The sequence below is a fragment of the Salvelinus fontinalis genome, chromosome 11, assembly GCF_029448725.1.
Source record: "Salvelinus fontinalis isolate EN_2023a chromosome 11, ASM2944872v1, whole genome shotgun sequence".
Classification (NCBI taxonomy): Eukaryota; Metazoa; Chordata; class Actinopteri; order Salmoniformes; family Salmonidae; genus Salvelinus; species Salvelinus fontinalis.
Genome location: NC_074675.1, coordinates 56626646 through 56643004, shown reverse-complemented (window position 1 = coordinate 56643004; position 16359 = coordinate 56626646). Strand labels below are relative to the sequence as shown.

General features: G+C 35.0%; 1 protein-coding gene across 3 annotated transcripts in view; it reads left to right on the top strand.

Moving 5' to 3' along the window:
• Window positions 1-16359, top strand: part of rnf175 (ring finger protein 175) — a 55250-nt gene that overhangs the window by 30585 nt on the left and 8306 nt on the right. For all 3 annotated transcript variants that reach the window (XM_055939117.1, XM_055939115.1, XM_055939116.1), the window contains exon 7: window positions 13459-13592. In XM_055939117.1, coding sequence (XP_055795092.1) covers window positions 13459-13592 — 134 coding nt within the window. The remainder of the gene's footprint in view (window positions 1-13458; window positions 13593-16359) is intronic.

The following is a 16359-nucleotide window of genomic DNA, read 5'->3' as shown; positions in this document are numbered from 1 at the left end:
CAGTACTATAACATGTTGTTGCTGCAGTACTATAACATGTTGTTGTTGCAGTACTATAACATGTTGTTGTTGCAGTACTATAACATGTTGTTGTTGTTGTTGTTGTTGCAGTACTATAACATGTTGTTGTTGTTGTTGTTGTTGTTGTTGCAGTACTATAACATGTTGTTGTTGTTGTTGTTGTTGCAGTACTATAACATGTTGTTGTCGTTGTTGTTGCAGTACTATAACATGTTGTTGTTGTTGTTGCAGTACTATAACATGTTGTTGTTGCAGTACTATAACATGTTGTTGTTGCAGTACTATAACATGTTGTTGTTGCAGTACTATAACACATTGTTGTTGCAGTACTATAACATGTTGTTGTTGTTGCAGTACTATAACATGTTGTTGTTGCAGTACTATAACATGTTGTTGTTGTTGTTGTTGCAGTACTATAACATGTTGTTGTTGCAGTACTATAACATGTTGTTGCTGCAGTACTATAACATGTTGTTGTTGTTGCAGTACTATAACATGTTGTTGTTGTTGTTGTTGCAGTACTATAACATGTTGTTGTCGTTGTTGTTGCAGTACTATAACATGTTGTTGTTGTTGCAGTACTATAACATGTTGTTGTTGTTGCAGTACTATAACATGTTGTTGTTGCAGTACTATAACATGTTGTTGTTGTTGTTGCAGTACTATAACATGTTGTTGTTGTTGCAGTACTATAACATGTTGTTGTTGTTGCAGTACTATAACATGTTGTTGTTGTTGTTGTTGCAGTACTATAACATGTTGTTGTTGCAGTACTATAACATGTTGTTGTTGCAGTACTATAACATGTTGTTGTTGCAGTACTATAACATGTTGTTGCTGCAGTACTATAACATGTTGTTGTTGTTGTTGCAGTACTATAACATGTTGTTGTTGTTGTTGCAGTACTATAACATGTTGTTGTTGTTGTTGTTGCAGTACTATAACATGTTGTTGTTGTTGTTGTTGCAGTACTATAACATGTTGTTGTTGTTGTTGTTGCAGTACTATAACATGTTGTTGTTGTTGTTGTTGCAGTACTATAACATGTTGTTGTTGTTGCAGTACTATAACATGTTGTTGTTGTTGTTGTTGCAGTACTATAACATGTTGTTGTTGTTGCAGTACTATAACATGTTGTTGCTGCAGTACTATAACATGTTGTTGTTGCAGTACTATAACATGTTGTTGTTGCAGTACTATAACATGTTGTTGTTGTTGCAGTACTATAACATGTTGTTGTTGTTGCAGTACTATAACATGTTGTTGTTGTTGCAGTACTATAACATGTTGTTGTTGTTGCAGTACTATAACATGTTGTTGTTGTTGTTGTTGTTGCAGTACTATAACATGTTGTTGTTGTTGTTGTTGTTGTTGTTGCAGTACTATAACATGTTGTTGTTGTTGTTGTTGTTGCAGTACTATAACATGTTGTTGTTGTTGTTGTTGCAGTACTATAACATGTTGTTGTCGTTGTTGTTGCAGTACTATAACATGTTGTTGTTGTTGCAGTACTATAACATGTTGTTGCTGCAGTACTATAACATGTTGTTGTTGCAGTACTATAACATGTTGTTGTTGCAGTACTATAACATGTTGTTGTTGCAGTACTATAACATGTTGTTGTTGCAGTACTATAACATGTTGTTGTTGCAGTACTATAACATGTTGTTGTTGTTGTTGTTGTTGTTGTTGCAGTACTATAACATGTTGTTGTTGCAGTACTATAACATGTTGTTGTTGCAGTACTATAACATGTTGTTGTTGCAGTACTATAACATGTTGTTGTTGTTGTTGTTGCAGTACTATAACATGTTGTTGTTGCAGTACTATAACATGTTGTTGTTGTTGTTGCAGTACTATAACATGTTGTTGTTGTTGTTGTTGCAGTACTATAACATGTTGTTGTTGTTGCAGTACTATAACATGTTGTTGTTGTTGCAGTACTATAACATGTTGTTGTTGCAGTACTATAACATGTTGTTGTTGCAGTACTATAACATGTTGTTGTTGTTGTTGTTGTTGCAGTACTATAACATGTTGTTGTTGTTGTTGTTGTTGCAGTACTATAACATGTTGTTGTTGTTGCAGTACTATAACATGTTGTTGTTGTTGTTGCAGTACTATAACATGTTGTTGTTGTTGTTGTTGCAGTACTATAACATGTTGTTGTTGTTGTTGTTGCAGTACTATAACATGTTGTTGTTGCAGTACTATAACATGTTGTTGTTGTTGTTGCAGTACTATAACATGTTGTTGTTGTTGCAGTACTATAACATGTTGTTGTTGTTGCAGTACTATAACATGTTGTTGTTGTTGCAGTACTATAACATGTTGTTGTTGTTGCAGTACTATAACATGTTGTTGTCGTTGTTGTTGCAGTACTATAACATGTTGTTGTTGTTGTTGTTGTTGCAGTACTATAACATGTTGTTGTCGTTGTTGTTGCAGTACTATAACATGTTGTTGTTGTTGCAGTACTATAACATGTTGTTGTTGTTGCAGTACTATAACATGTTGTTGTTGTTGTTGCAGTACTATAACATGTTGTTGTTGCAGTACTATAACATGTTGTTGTTGCAGTACTATAACACATTGTTGTTGCAGTACTATAACATGTTGTTGTTGCAGTACTATAACATGTTGTTGTTGTTGTTGCAGTACTATAACATGTTGTTGTTGTTGCAGTACTATAACATGTTGTTGTTGTTGCAGTACTATAACATGTTGTTGTTGTTGCAGTACTATAACATGTTGTTGTTGCAGTACTATAACATGTTGTTGTTGTTGTTGTTGCAGTACTATAACATGTTGTTGTTATTGCAGTACTATAACATGTTGTTGTTGCAGTACTATAACATGTTGTTGTTGTTGTTGCAGTACTATAACATGTTGTTGTTGTTGCAGTACTATAACATGTTGTTGTTGTTGCAGTACTATAACATGTTGTTGTTGTTGTTGTTGCAGTACTATAACATGTTGTTGTTGCAGTACTATAACATGTTGTTGTTGCAGTACTATAACATGTTGTTGTTGCAGTACTATAACATGTTGTTGCTGCAGTACTATAACATGTTGTTGTTGTTGTTGCAGTACTATAACATGTTGTTGTTGTTGTTGCAGTACTATAACATGTTGTTGTTGTTGTTGTTGCAGTACTATAACATGTTGTTGTTGTTGTTGTTGCAGTACTATAACATGTTGTTGTTGTTGTTGTTGCAGTACTATAACATGTTGTTGTTGTTGTTGTTGCAGTACTATAACATGTTGTTGTTGTTGCAGTACTATAACATGTTGTTGTTGTTGTTGTTGCAGTACTATAACATGTTGTTGTTGTTGCAGTACTATAACATGTTGTTGCTGCAGTACTATAACATGTTGTTGTTGCAGTACTATAACATGTTGTTGTTGCAGTACTATAACATGTTGTTGTTGTTGTTGTTGTTGCAGTACTATAACATGTTGTTGTTGTTGTTGTTGTTGCAGTACTATAACATGTTGTTGTTGTTGTTGTTGTTGCAGTACTATAACATGTTGTTGTCGTTGTTGTTGCAGTACTATAACATGTTGTTGTTGTTGCAGTACTATAACATGTTGTTGCTGCAGTACTATAACATGTTGTTGTTGCAGTACTATAACATGTTGTTGTTGCAGTACTATAACATGTTGTTGTTGCAGTACTATAACATGTTGTTGTTGCAGTACTATAACATGTTGTTGTTGTTGCAGTACTATAACATGTTGTTGTTGCAGTACTATAACATGTTGTTGTTGTTGTTGTTGTTGCAGTACTATAACATGTTGTTGTTGTTGTTGTTGTTGTTGTTGTTGCAGTACTATAACATGTTGTTGTTGCAGTACTATAACATGTTGTTGTTGTTGCAGTACTATAACATGTTGTTGTTGTTGCAGTACTATAACATGTTGTTGTTGCAGTACTATAACATGTTGTTGTTGTTGTTGTTGTTGCAGTACTATAACATGTTGTTGTTGTTGTTGTTGCAGTACTATAACATGTTGTTGTTGTTGCAGTACTATAACATGTTGTTGTTGTTGTTGCAGTACTATAACATGTTGTTGTTGTTGTTGTTGCAGTACTATAACATGTTGTTGTTGTTGTTGTTGCAGTACTATAACATGTTGTTGTTGCAGTACTATAACATGTTGTTGTTGTTGTTGCAGTACTATAACATGTTGTTGTTGTTGCAGTACTATAACATGTTGTTGTTGTTGCAGTACTATAACATGTTGTTGTTGCAGTACTATAACATGTTGTTGTTGTTGTTGTTGCAGTACTATAACATGTTGTTGCTGTTGCAGTACTATAACATGTTGTTGTTGCTGCAGTACTATAACATGTTGTTGTTGTTGCAGTACTATAACATGTTGTTGTTGTTGCAGTACTATAACATGTTGTTGTCGTTGTTGTTGCAGTACTATAACATGTTGTTGTTGCAGTACTATAACATGTTGTTGTTGTTGCAGTACTATAACATGTTGTTGTTGTTGCAGTACTATAACATGTTGTTGTTGTTGCAGTACTATAACATGTTGTTGTTGTTGTTGCAGTACTATAACATGTTGTTGTTGTTGTTGTTGCAGTACTATAACATGTTGTTGCTGCAGTACTATAACATGTTGTTGTTGTTGTTGCAGTACTATAACATGTTGTTGTTGTTGTTGTTGCAGTTCTATAACATGTTGTTGTTGCAGTACTATAACATGTTGTTGTTGTTGCAGTACTATAACATGTTGTTGTTGTTGTTGTTGCAGTACTATAACATGTTGTTGTTGTTGTTGCAGTACTATAACATGTTGTTGTTGTTGTTGTTGCAGTACTATAACATGTTGTTGTTGTTGTTGCAGTACTATAACATGTTGTTGTTGTTGTTGCAGTACTATAACATGTTGTTGTTGTTGTTGTTGCAGTACTATAACATGTTGTTGTTGTTGTTGTTGCAGTACTATAACATGTTGTTGTTGTTGTTGTTGCAGTACTATAACATGTTGTTGTTGTTGTTGCTGCAGTACTATAACATGTTGTTGTTGTTGCAGTACTATAACATGTTGTTGTTGTTGCAGTACTATAACATGTTGTTGTTGTTGTTGTTGCAGTACTATAACATGTTGTTGTTGTTGCTGCAGTACTATAACATGTTGTTGTTGTTGTTGTTGCAGTACTATAACATGTTGTTGTTGTTGCAGTACTATAACATGTTGTTGTTGTTGCAGTACTATAACATGTTGTTGTTGCAGTACTATAACATGTTGTTGTTGCAGTACTATAACATGTTGTTGTTGTTGTTGTTGTTGCAGTACTATAACATGTTGTTGTTGTTGTTGTTGTTGCAGTACTATAACATGTTGTTGTTGTTGCAGTACTATAACATGTTGTTGTTGTTGTTGCAGTACTATAACATGTTGTTGTTGTTGTTGTTGCAGTACTATAACATGTTGTTGTTGTTGTTGTTGCAGTACTATAACATGTTGTTGTTGCAGTACTATAACATGTTGTTGTTGTTGTTGCAGTACTATAACATGTTGTTGTTGTTGCAGTACTATAACATGTTGTTGTTGTTGCAGTACTATAACATGTTGTTGTTGTTGCAGTACTATAACATGTTGTTGTTGTTGCAGTACTATAACATGTTGTTGTCGTTGTTGTTGCAGTACTATAACATGTTGTTGTTGTTGTTGTTGTTGCAGTACTATAACATGTTGTTGTCGTTGTTGTTGCAGTACTATAACATGTTGTTGTTGTTGCAGTACTATAACATGTTGTTGTTGTTGCAGTACTATAACATGTTGTTGTTGTTGTTGCAGTACTATAACATGTTGTTGTTGCAGTACTATAACATGTTGTTGTTGCAGTACTATAACACATTGTTGTTGCAGTACTATAACATGTTGTTGTTGCAGTACTATAACATGTTGTTGTTGTTGTTGCAGTACTATAACATGTTGTTGTTGTTGCAGTACTATAACATGTTGTTGTTGTTGCAGTACTATAACATGTTGTTGTTGTTGCAGTACTATAACATGTTGTTGTTGCAGTACTATAACATGTTGTTGTTGTTGTTGTTGCAGTACTATAACATGTTGTTGTTATTGCAGTACTATAACATGTTGTTGTTGCAGTACTATAACATGTTGTTGTTGTTGTTGCAGTACTATAACATGTTGTTGTTGTTGCAGTACTATAACATGTTGTTGTTGTTGCAGTACTATAACATGTTGTTGTTGTTGTTGCAGTACTATAACATGTTGTTGTTGCAGTACTATAACATGTTGTTGTTGCAGTACTATAACATGTTGTTGTTGCAGTACTATAACATGTTGTTGCTGCAGTACTATAACATGTTGTTGTTGTTGTTGCAGTACTATAACATGTTGTTGTTGTTGTTGCAGTACTATAACATGTTGTTGTTGTTGTTGTTGCAGTACTATAACATGTTGTTGTTGTTGTTGTTGCAGTACTATAACATGTTGTTGTTGTTGTTGTTGCAGTACTATAACATGTTGTTGTTGTTGTTGTTGCAGTACTATAACATGTTGTTGTTGTTGCAGTACTATAACATGTTGTTGTTGTTGTTGTTGCAGTACTATAACATGTTGTTGTTGTTGCAGTACTATAACATGTTGTTGCTGCAGTACTATAACATGTTGTTGTTGCAGTACTATAACATGTTGTTGTTGCAGTACTATAACATGTTGTTGTTGTTGTTGTTGTTGCAGTACTATAACATGTTGTTGTTGTTGTTGTTGTTGCAGTACTATAACATGTTGTTGTTGTTGTTGTTGTTGCAGTACTATAACATGTTGTTGTCGTTGTTGTTGCAGTACTATAACATGTTGTTGTTGTTGCAGTACTATAACATGTTGTTGCTGCAGTACTATAACATGTTGTTGTTGCAGTACTATAACATGTTGTTGTTGCAGTACTATAACATGTTGTTGTTGCAGTACTATAACATGTTGTTGTTGCAGTACTATAACATGTTGTTGTTGTTGCAGTACTATAACATGTTGTTGTTGCAGTACTATAACATGTTGTTGTTGTTGTTGTTGTTGCAGTACTATAACATGTTGTTGTTGTTGTTGTTGTTGTTGTTGTTGTTGCAGTACTATAACATGTTGTTGTTGCAGTACTATAACATGTTGTTGTTGTTGCAGTACTATAACATGTTGTTGTTGTTGCAGTACTATAACATGTTGTTGTTGCAGTACTATAACATGTTGTTGTTGTTGTTGTTGTTGCAGTACTATAACATGTTGTTGTTGTTGTTGTTGCAGTACTATAACATGTTGTTGTTGTTGCAGTACTATAACATGTTGTTGTTGTTGTTGCAGTACTATAACATGTTGTTGTTGTTGTTGTTGCAGTACTATAACATGTTGTTGTTGTTGTTGTTGCAGTACTATAACATGTTGTTGTTGCAGTACTATAACATGTTGTTGTTGTTGTTGCAGTACTATAACATGTTGTTGTTGTTGCAGTACTATAACATGTTGTTGTTGTTGCAGTACTATAACATGTTGTTGTTGCAGTACTATAACATGTTGTTGTTGTTGTTGTTGCAGTACTATAACATGTTGTTGCTGTTGCAGTACTATAACATGTTGTTGTTGCTGCAGTACTATAACATGTTGTTGTTGTTGCAGTACTATAACATGTTGTTGTTGTTGCAGTACTATAACATGTTGTTGTCGTTGTTGTTGCAGTACTATAACATGTTGTTGTTGCAGTACTATAACATGTTGTTGTTGTTGCAGTACTATAACATGTTGTTGTTGTTGCAGTACTATAACATGTTGTTGTTGTTGCAGTACTATAACATGTTGTTGTTGTTGTTGCAGTACTATAACATGTTGTTGTTGTTGTTGTTGCAGTACTATAACATGTTGTTGCTGCAGTACTATAACATGTTGTTGTTGTTGTTGCAGTACTATAACATGTTGTTGTTGTTGTTGTTGCAGTTCTATAACATGTTGTTGTTGCAGTACTATAACATGTTGTTGTTGTTGCAGTACTATAACATGTTGTTGTTGTTGTTGTTGCAGTACTATAACATGTTGTTGTTGTTGTTGCAGTACTATAACATGTTGTTGTTGTTGTTGTTGCAGTACTATAACATGTTGTTGTTGTTGTTGCAGTACTATAACATGTTGTTGTTGTTGTTGCAGTACTATAACATGTTGTTGTTGTTGTTGTTGCAGTACTATAACATGTTGTTGTTGTTGTTGTTGCAGTACTATAACATGTTGTTGTTGTTGTTGTTGCAGTACTATAACATGTTGTTGTTGTTGTTGCTGCAGTACTATAACATGTTGTTGTTGTTGCAGTACTATAACATGTTGTTGTTGTTGCAGTACTATAACATGTTGTTGTTGTTGTTGTTGCAGTACTATAACATGTTGTTGTTGTTGCTGCAGTACTATAACATGTTGTTGTTGTTGTTGTTGCAGTACTATAACATGTTGTTGTTGTTGCAGTACTATAACATGTTGTTGTTGTTGTTGTTGCAGTACTATAACATGTTGTTGTTGTTGTTGCAGTACTATAACATGTTGTTGTTGTTGTTGTTGCAGTACTATAACATGTTGTTGTTGTTGTTGTTGCAGTACTATAACATGTTGTTGTTGTTGCAGTACTATAACATGTTGTTGTTGTTGTTGTTGCAGTACTATAACATGTTGTTGTTGTTGCAGTACTATAACATGTTGTTGCTGCAGTACTATAACATGTTGTTGTTGCAGTACTATAACATGTTGTTGTTGCAGTACTATAACATGTTGTTGTTGTTGTTGTTGTTGCAGTACTATAACATGTTGTTGTTGTTGTTGTTGTTGCAGTACTATAACATGTTGTTGTTGTTGTTGTTGTTGCAGTACTATAACATGTTGTTGTCGTTGTTGTTGCAGTACTATAACATGTTGTTGTTGTTGCAGTACTATAACATGTTGTTGCTGCAGTACTATAACATGTTGTTGTTGCAGTACTATAACATGTTGTTGTTGCAGTACTATAACATGTTGTTGTTGCAGTACTATAACATGTTGTTGTTGCAGTACTATAACATGTTGTTGTTGTTGCAGTACTATAACATGTTGTTGTTGCAGTACTATAACATGTTGTTGTTGTTGTTGTTGTTGCAGTACTATAACATGTTGTTGTTGTTGTTGTTGTTGTTGTTGTTGCAGTACTATAACATGTTGTTGTTGCAGTACTATAACATGTTGTTGTTGTTGCAGTACTATAACATGTTGTTGTTGTTGCAGTACTATAACATGTTGTTGTTGCAGTACTATAACATGTTGTTGTTGTTGTTGTTGTTGCAGTACTATAACATGTTGTTGTTGTTGTTGTTGCAGTACTATAACATGTTGTTGTTGTTGCAGTACTATAACATGTTGTTGTTGTTGTTGCAGTACTATAACATGTTGTTGTTGTTGTTGTTGCAGTACTATAACATGTTGTTGTTGTTGTTGTTGCAGTACTATAACATGTTGTTGTTGCAGTACTATAACATGTTGTTGTTGTTGTTGCAGTACTATAACATGTTGTTGTTGTTGCAGTACTATAACATGTTGTTGTTGTTGCAGTACTATAACATGTTGTTGTTGCAGTACTATAACATGTTGTTGTTGTTGTTGTTGCAGTACTATAACATGTTGTTGCTGTTGCAGTACTATAACATGTTGTTGTTGCTGCAGTACTATAACATGTTGTTGTTGTTGCAGTACTATAACATGTTGTTGTTGTTGCAGTACTATAACATGTTGTTGTCGTTGTTGTTGCAGTACTATAACATGTTGTTGTTGCAGTACTATAACATGTTGTTGTTGTTGCAGTACTATAACATGTTGTTGTTGTTGCAGTACTATAACATGTTGTTGTTGTTGCAGTACTATAACATGTTGTTGTTGTTGTTGCAGTACTATAACATGTTGTTGTTGTTGTTGTTGCAGTACTATAACATGTTGTTGCTGCAGTACTATAACATGTTGTTGTTGTTGTTGCAGTACTATAACATGTTGTTGTTGTTGTTGTTGCAGTTCTATAACATGTTGTTGTTGCAGTACTATAACATGTTGTTGTTGTTGCAGTACTATAACATGTTGTTGTTGTTGTTGTTGCAGTACTATAACATGTTGTTGTTGTTGTTGCAGTACTATAACATGTTGTTGTTGTTGTTGTTGCAGTACTATAACATGTTGTTGTTGTTGTTGCAGTACTATAACATGTTGTTGTTGTTGTTGCAGTACTATAACATGTTGTTGTTGTTGTTGTTGCAGTACTATAACATGTTGTTGTTGTTGTTGTTGCAGTACTATAACATGTTGTTGTTGTTGTTGTTGCAGTACTATAACATGTTGTTGTTGTTGTTGCTGCAGTACTATAACATGTTGTTGTTGTTGCAGTACTATAACATGTTGTTGTTGTTGCAGTACTATAACATGTTGTTGTTGTTGTTGTTGCAGTACTATAACATGTTGTTGTTGTTGCTGCAGTACTATAACATGTTGTTGTTGTTGTTGTTGCAGTACTATAACATGTTGTTGTTGTTGCAGTACTATAACATGTTGTTGTTGTTGTTGTTGCAGTACTATAACATGTTGTTGTTGTTGTTGCAGTACTATAACATGTTGTTGTTGTTGTTGTTGCAGTACTATAACATGTTGTTGTTGTTGTTGTTGCAGTACTATAACATGTTGTTGTTGCAGTACTATAACATGTTGTTGTTGTTGTTGCAGTACTATAACATGTTGTTGTTGTTGTTGTTGCAGTACTATAACATGTTGTTGTTGTTGCTGCAGTACTATAACATGTTGTTGTTGTTGTTGTTGCAGTACTATAACATGTTGTTGTTGTTGCAGTACTATAACATGTTGTTGTTGTTGTTGTTGCAGTACTATAACATGTTGTTGTTGTTGTTGCAGTACTATAACATGTTGTTGTTGTTGTTGTTGCAGTACTATAACATGTTGTTGTTGTTGTTGTTGCAGTACTATAACATGTTGTTGTTGTTGTTGCAGTACTATAACATGTTGTTGTTGTTGTTGCAGTACTATAACATGTTGTTGTTGTTGTTGCAGTACTATAACATGTTGTTGCTGCAGTACTATAACATGTTGTTGTTGTTGCAGTACTATAACATGTTGTTGTTGTTGTTGTTGCAGTACTATAACATGTTGTTGTCGTTGTTGTTGCAGTACTATAACATGTTGTTGTCGTTGTTGTTGCAGTACTATAACATGTTGTTGTTGTTGCAGTACTATAACATGTTGTTGTTGGTGTTGTTGCAGTACTATAACATGTTGTTGTTGTTGCAGTACTATAACATGTTGTTGCTGCAGTACTATAACATGTTGTTGTTGTTGCAGTACTATAACATGTTGTTGTTGTTGTTGTTGTTGTTGCAGTACTATAACATGTTGTTGTTGTTGTTGTTGCAGTACTATAACATGTTGTTGTTGTTGTTGCAGTACTATAACATGTTGTTGTTGTTGTTGTTGCAGTACTATAACATGTTGTTGTTGTTGCAGTACTATAACATGTTGTTGTTGTTGTTGTTGCAGTACTATAACATGTTGTTGTTGTTGCAGTACTATAACATGTTGTTGTTGTTGCAGTACTATAACATGTTGTTGTTGTTGTTGTTGCAGTACTATAACATGTTGTTGTTGTTGTTGCAGTACTATAACATGTTGTTGTTGTTGTTGCAGTTCTATAACATGTTGTTGTTGCAGTACTATAACATGTTGTTGTTGTTGCAGTACTATAACATGTTGTTGTTGTTGCAGTACTATAACATGTTGTTGTTGTTGCAGTACTATAACATGTTGTTGTTGTTGCAGTACTATAACATGTTGTTGTTGTTGCAGTACTATAACATGTTGTTGTTGTTGCAGTACTATAACATGTTGTTGTTGTTGTTGTTGCAGTACTATAACATGTTGTTGTCGTTGTTGTTGCAGTACTATAACATGTTGTTGTTGTTGCAGTACTATAACATGTTGTTGTTGTTGTTGTTGCAGTACTATAACATGTTGTTGTTGCAGTACTATAACATGTTGTTGTTGTTGTTGTTGTTGCAGTACTATAACATGTTGTTGTTGTTGTTGCAGTACTATAACATGTTGTTGTTGTTGCAGTACTATAACATGTTGTTGTTGTTGCAGTACTATAACATGTTGTTGTTGTTGCAGTACTATAACATGTTGTTGTTGTTGTTGCTGCAGTACTATAACATGTTGTTGTTGTTGTTGCAGTACTATAACATGTTGTTGTTGTTGTTGCAGTACTATAACATGTTGTTGTTGTTGCTGCAGTACTATAACATGTTGTTGTTGTTGTTGCAGTACTATAACATGTTGTTGTTGTTGTTGCAGTACTATAACATGTTGTTGTTGTTGTTGCAGTACTATAACATGTTGTTGTTGTTGTTGTTGCAGTACTATAACATGTTGTTGTTGTTGTTGTTGCAGTACTATAACATGTTGTTGTCGTTGTTGTTGCAGTACTATAACATGTTGTTGTTGTTGCAGTACTATAACATGTTGTTGTTGTTGCAGTACTATAACATGTTGTTGTTGTTGTTGTTGTTGCAGTACTATAACATGTTGTTGTCGTTGTTGTTGCAGTACTATAACATGTTGTTGTTGCAGTACTATAACATGTTGTTGTTGTTGTTGTTGCAGTACTATAACATGTTGTTGTTGCAGTACTATAACATGTTGTTGCTGCAGTACTATAACATGTTGTTGTTGTTGTTGTTGCAGTACTATAACATGTTGTTGTTGTTGCAGTACTATAACATGTTGTTGTCGTTGTTGTTGCAGTACTATAACATGTTGTTGGTGTTGTTGTTGCAGTACTATAACATGTTGTTGTTGTTGTTGTTGCAGTACTATAACATGTTGTTGTTGTTGCAGTACTATAACATGTTGTTGTTGTTGCAGTACTATAACATGTTGTTGTTGTTGCAGTACTATAACATGTTGTTGTTGTTGTTGTTGCAGTACTATAACATGTTGTTGTTGTTGTTGCAGTACTATAACATGTTGTTGTTGTTGTTGTTGCAGTACTATAACATGTTGTTGTTGTTGTTGCAGTACTATAACATGTTGTTGTTGCAGTACTATAACATGTTGTTGTTGCAGTACTATAACATGTTGTTGGTGTTGTTGCAGTACTATAACATGTTGTTGTTGTTGCAGTACTATAACATGTTGTTGTTGCAGTACTATAACATGTTGTTGTTGTTGTTGCAGTACTATAACATGTTGTTGTCGTTGTTGTTGCAGTACTATAACATGTTGTTGTTGTTGCAGTACTATAACATGTTGTTGTTGCAGTACTATAACATGTTGTTGTTGTTGTTGTTGCAGTACTATAACATGTTGTTGTTGCAGTACTATAACATGTTGTTGTTGCAGTACTATAACATGGGAGGAATGCCGTCCAGGAGCCTGACACATGATATCTGTGCGGTCTGTGGCCAGAAGATCCTCGTAGACGTGGATGAGGAGGGGATTATAGAAGATACCTACCAACTGTCCTGTAACCACATGTATCCTCTCCACTAGGCTTGGGCAGTATACCATATATACCGTATACTGGGGGATTTGGAAAAAGCCACGGGATGGTTTTTCAATACTGTCAATACAGTTGAAACTAATTATTTTAAGATTTTCAATACTTTTAAATATTTTTTGTAGCTACTTTTTTTGTGTAATACCTTAGGAGATAAAGCATATTGCGTTCTTCATTTCACCTGTCACATAATTTTTTAAATATGATAGTTCCCCAGAACAGTTGAGCCAGTCACGTGTTAGTTTTGTAAATAGCACATCGCTAGAAAGCGGGAGCAGGTGAATCCACAGTGTTCTGTATCTATTGGAGAGTCTCTGTTGTACGTCGCACATGAGGTGATACACTTGTATGTAATTCACTGGTAAATGTAATTCACTACTAAATGTAATTCACTACTAAATGTAAATCACTACTAAATGTAATCCACTACTAAATGTAATTCACTACTAAATGTAAATCACTACTAAATGTAATTCACTACTAAATGTAAATCACTACTAAATGTAATCCACTACTAAATGTAATCCACTACTAAATGTAATCCACTACTAAATGTAATTCACTACTAAATGTAAATCACTACTAAATGTAATTCACTACTAAATGTAAATCACTACTAAATGTAATACACTACTAAATGTAATACATTACTAAATGTAATTCACTACTAAATGTAATCCACTACTAAATGTAATTCACTACTAAATGTAAATCACTACTAAATGTAATACACTACTAAATGTAATACACTACTAAATGTAATTCACTACTAAATGTAATCCACTACCAAATGTAATACACTACTAAATGTAAATCACCACTAAATGTAATCCACTACCAAATGTAATACACTACTAAATGTAATCCACTACCAAATGTAATCCACTACTAAATGTAATCCACTACCAAATGTAATACACTACCAAATGTAATCCACTACTAAATGTAATTCACTACTAAATGTAATCCACTACTATATTTAATTCACTACTAAATGTAATCCACTACTAAATGTAATACACTACTAAATGTAATACACTACTAAATGTAATCCTCTACTATATTTAATCCACTACTACATGTAATCCACTACTAAATGTAATCCACTACTAAATGTAATCCACTACTAAATGTAATCCACTACTAAATGTGATCCACTACTAAATGTGATCCACTACTAAATGTGATCCACTACTAAATGTAATCCACTACTAAATGTAATCCACTACTAAATGTAATCCACTACTAAATGTAATCCACTACTAAATGTAATCCACTACTAAATGTAATTCACTACTAAATGTAATCCACTACTAAATGTTTGCCCTCAGATATCTTCTAATGGCTTTCTGCCAGAAGTCACAGATCTCTGGATGAGTTATCCGTCCAGCTGCCATGTTTTCCCTGGGCTTCCTGCTAGCGTTTGTTTCTCCTCCGTTCTCCAATCTGCTCCGTGTACACATGCTGTTCTTCCTTCGGAAAAGCCTGCCTCGCAACTTTGTTCATTCTCTCGTTCAGGTTCGCTTGTAGATGTCCACACTCACCGAAAATGACATTCGGTAGCTACTAGCCATGCTTGTATAACTGAGCTAGATTTGCCTGTCTTTGCAATTAGTTTATTTTTTGTTTTCGCTCGTTAGCATTTAGTTACCAGCGTCTGTGATATCCCTATTAGTTTGTGCTAATTTTGTTAGCATTCTGGTAATAGAGGCCCAATGGGCTGTTCTTGCGTTTCTACCGCCCCCTTGTGTGCTATGCCGGTAATACAGTGGATACCGCCCAAGGCTACTATCCTCACGACATTGTGAGAATTATAGAAGATGTCTACCAGCTCCCCTGTAACCACATGTATCCTATCCTCACTGCACTGTGTGGATTATAGCTCTCCTATATGTTATGTCACTCTCCCTCCTCTCTCTCTTTATTCCCCCCTCTCTCTCTTTCCCCTCCTCTCTCTCTTTCCCCTCCTCTCTCTCTTTATTCCCCCCTATCTCTCTTTCCCCTCTCTCTCTCTTTCCCCTCCTCTCTCTTTATTCCCCTCTCTCTCTCTTTCCCCTCTCTCTCTCTTTCCCCTCCTCTCTCTTCCCCCCCTCTCTCTCTTTATTCCCCCCTCTCTCTCTTTATTCCCCCCTCTCTCTCTCTTTATTCCCCTCCTCTCTCTTTCCCCTCCTCTCTCTTTATTCCCCTCCTCTCTCTTTATTCCCCTCCTCTCTCTTTATTCCCCCCTCTCTCTCTTTATTCCCCCCTCTCTCTTTCCCCTCCTCTCTCTTTATTCCCCTCCTCTCTCTTTATTCCCCCCTCTCTCTCTTTCCCCCCTCTCTCTCTTTCCCCTCCTCTCTCTCTTTCCCTCTTCTCTCTCTTTATTCCCCGCTCTTTCTCTTTATTCCCCCTCTCTCTCTCTTTCCCCTCCTCTCTCTCTTTATTCCCCCCTCTCTCTCTTTCCCCTCCTCTCTCTCTCTTTCCCCCCTCTCTCTCGTTCCCCTCCTCTCTCTTTATTCCCCCATCTCTCTACTTCCCCTCCTCTCTCTCTTTCCCCTCCTCTCTCTCTTTCCCCTCCTCTCTTTACTTCCCCTCTCTCTACTTCCCCTCCTCTCTCTTTCCCATCCTCTCTCTACTTCCCCCCTCTCTCTCTTTCCCCTCCTCTCTCTCTTCCCATCCTCTCTCTACTTCCCCTCCTCTCTCTACTTCCCCTCCTCTCTCTACTTCCCCTCTTCTCTCTACTACCCCTCCTCTCTCTACTCCCC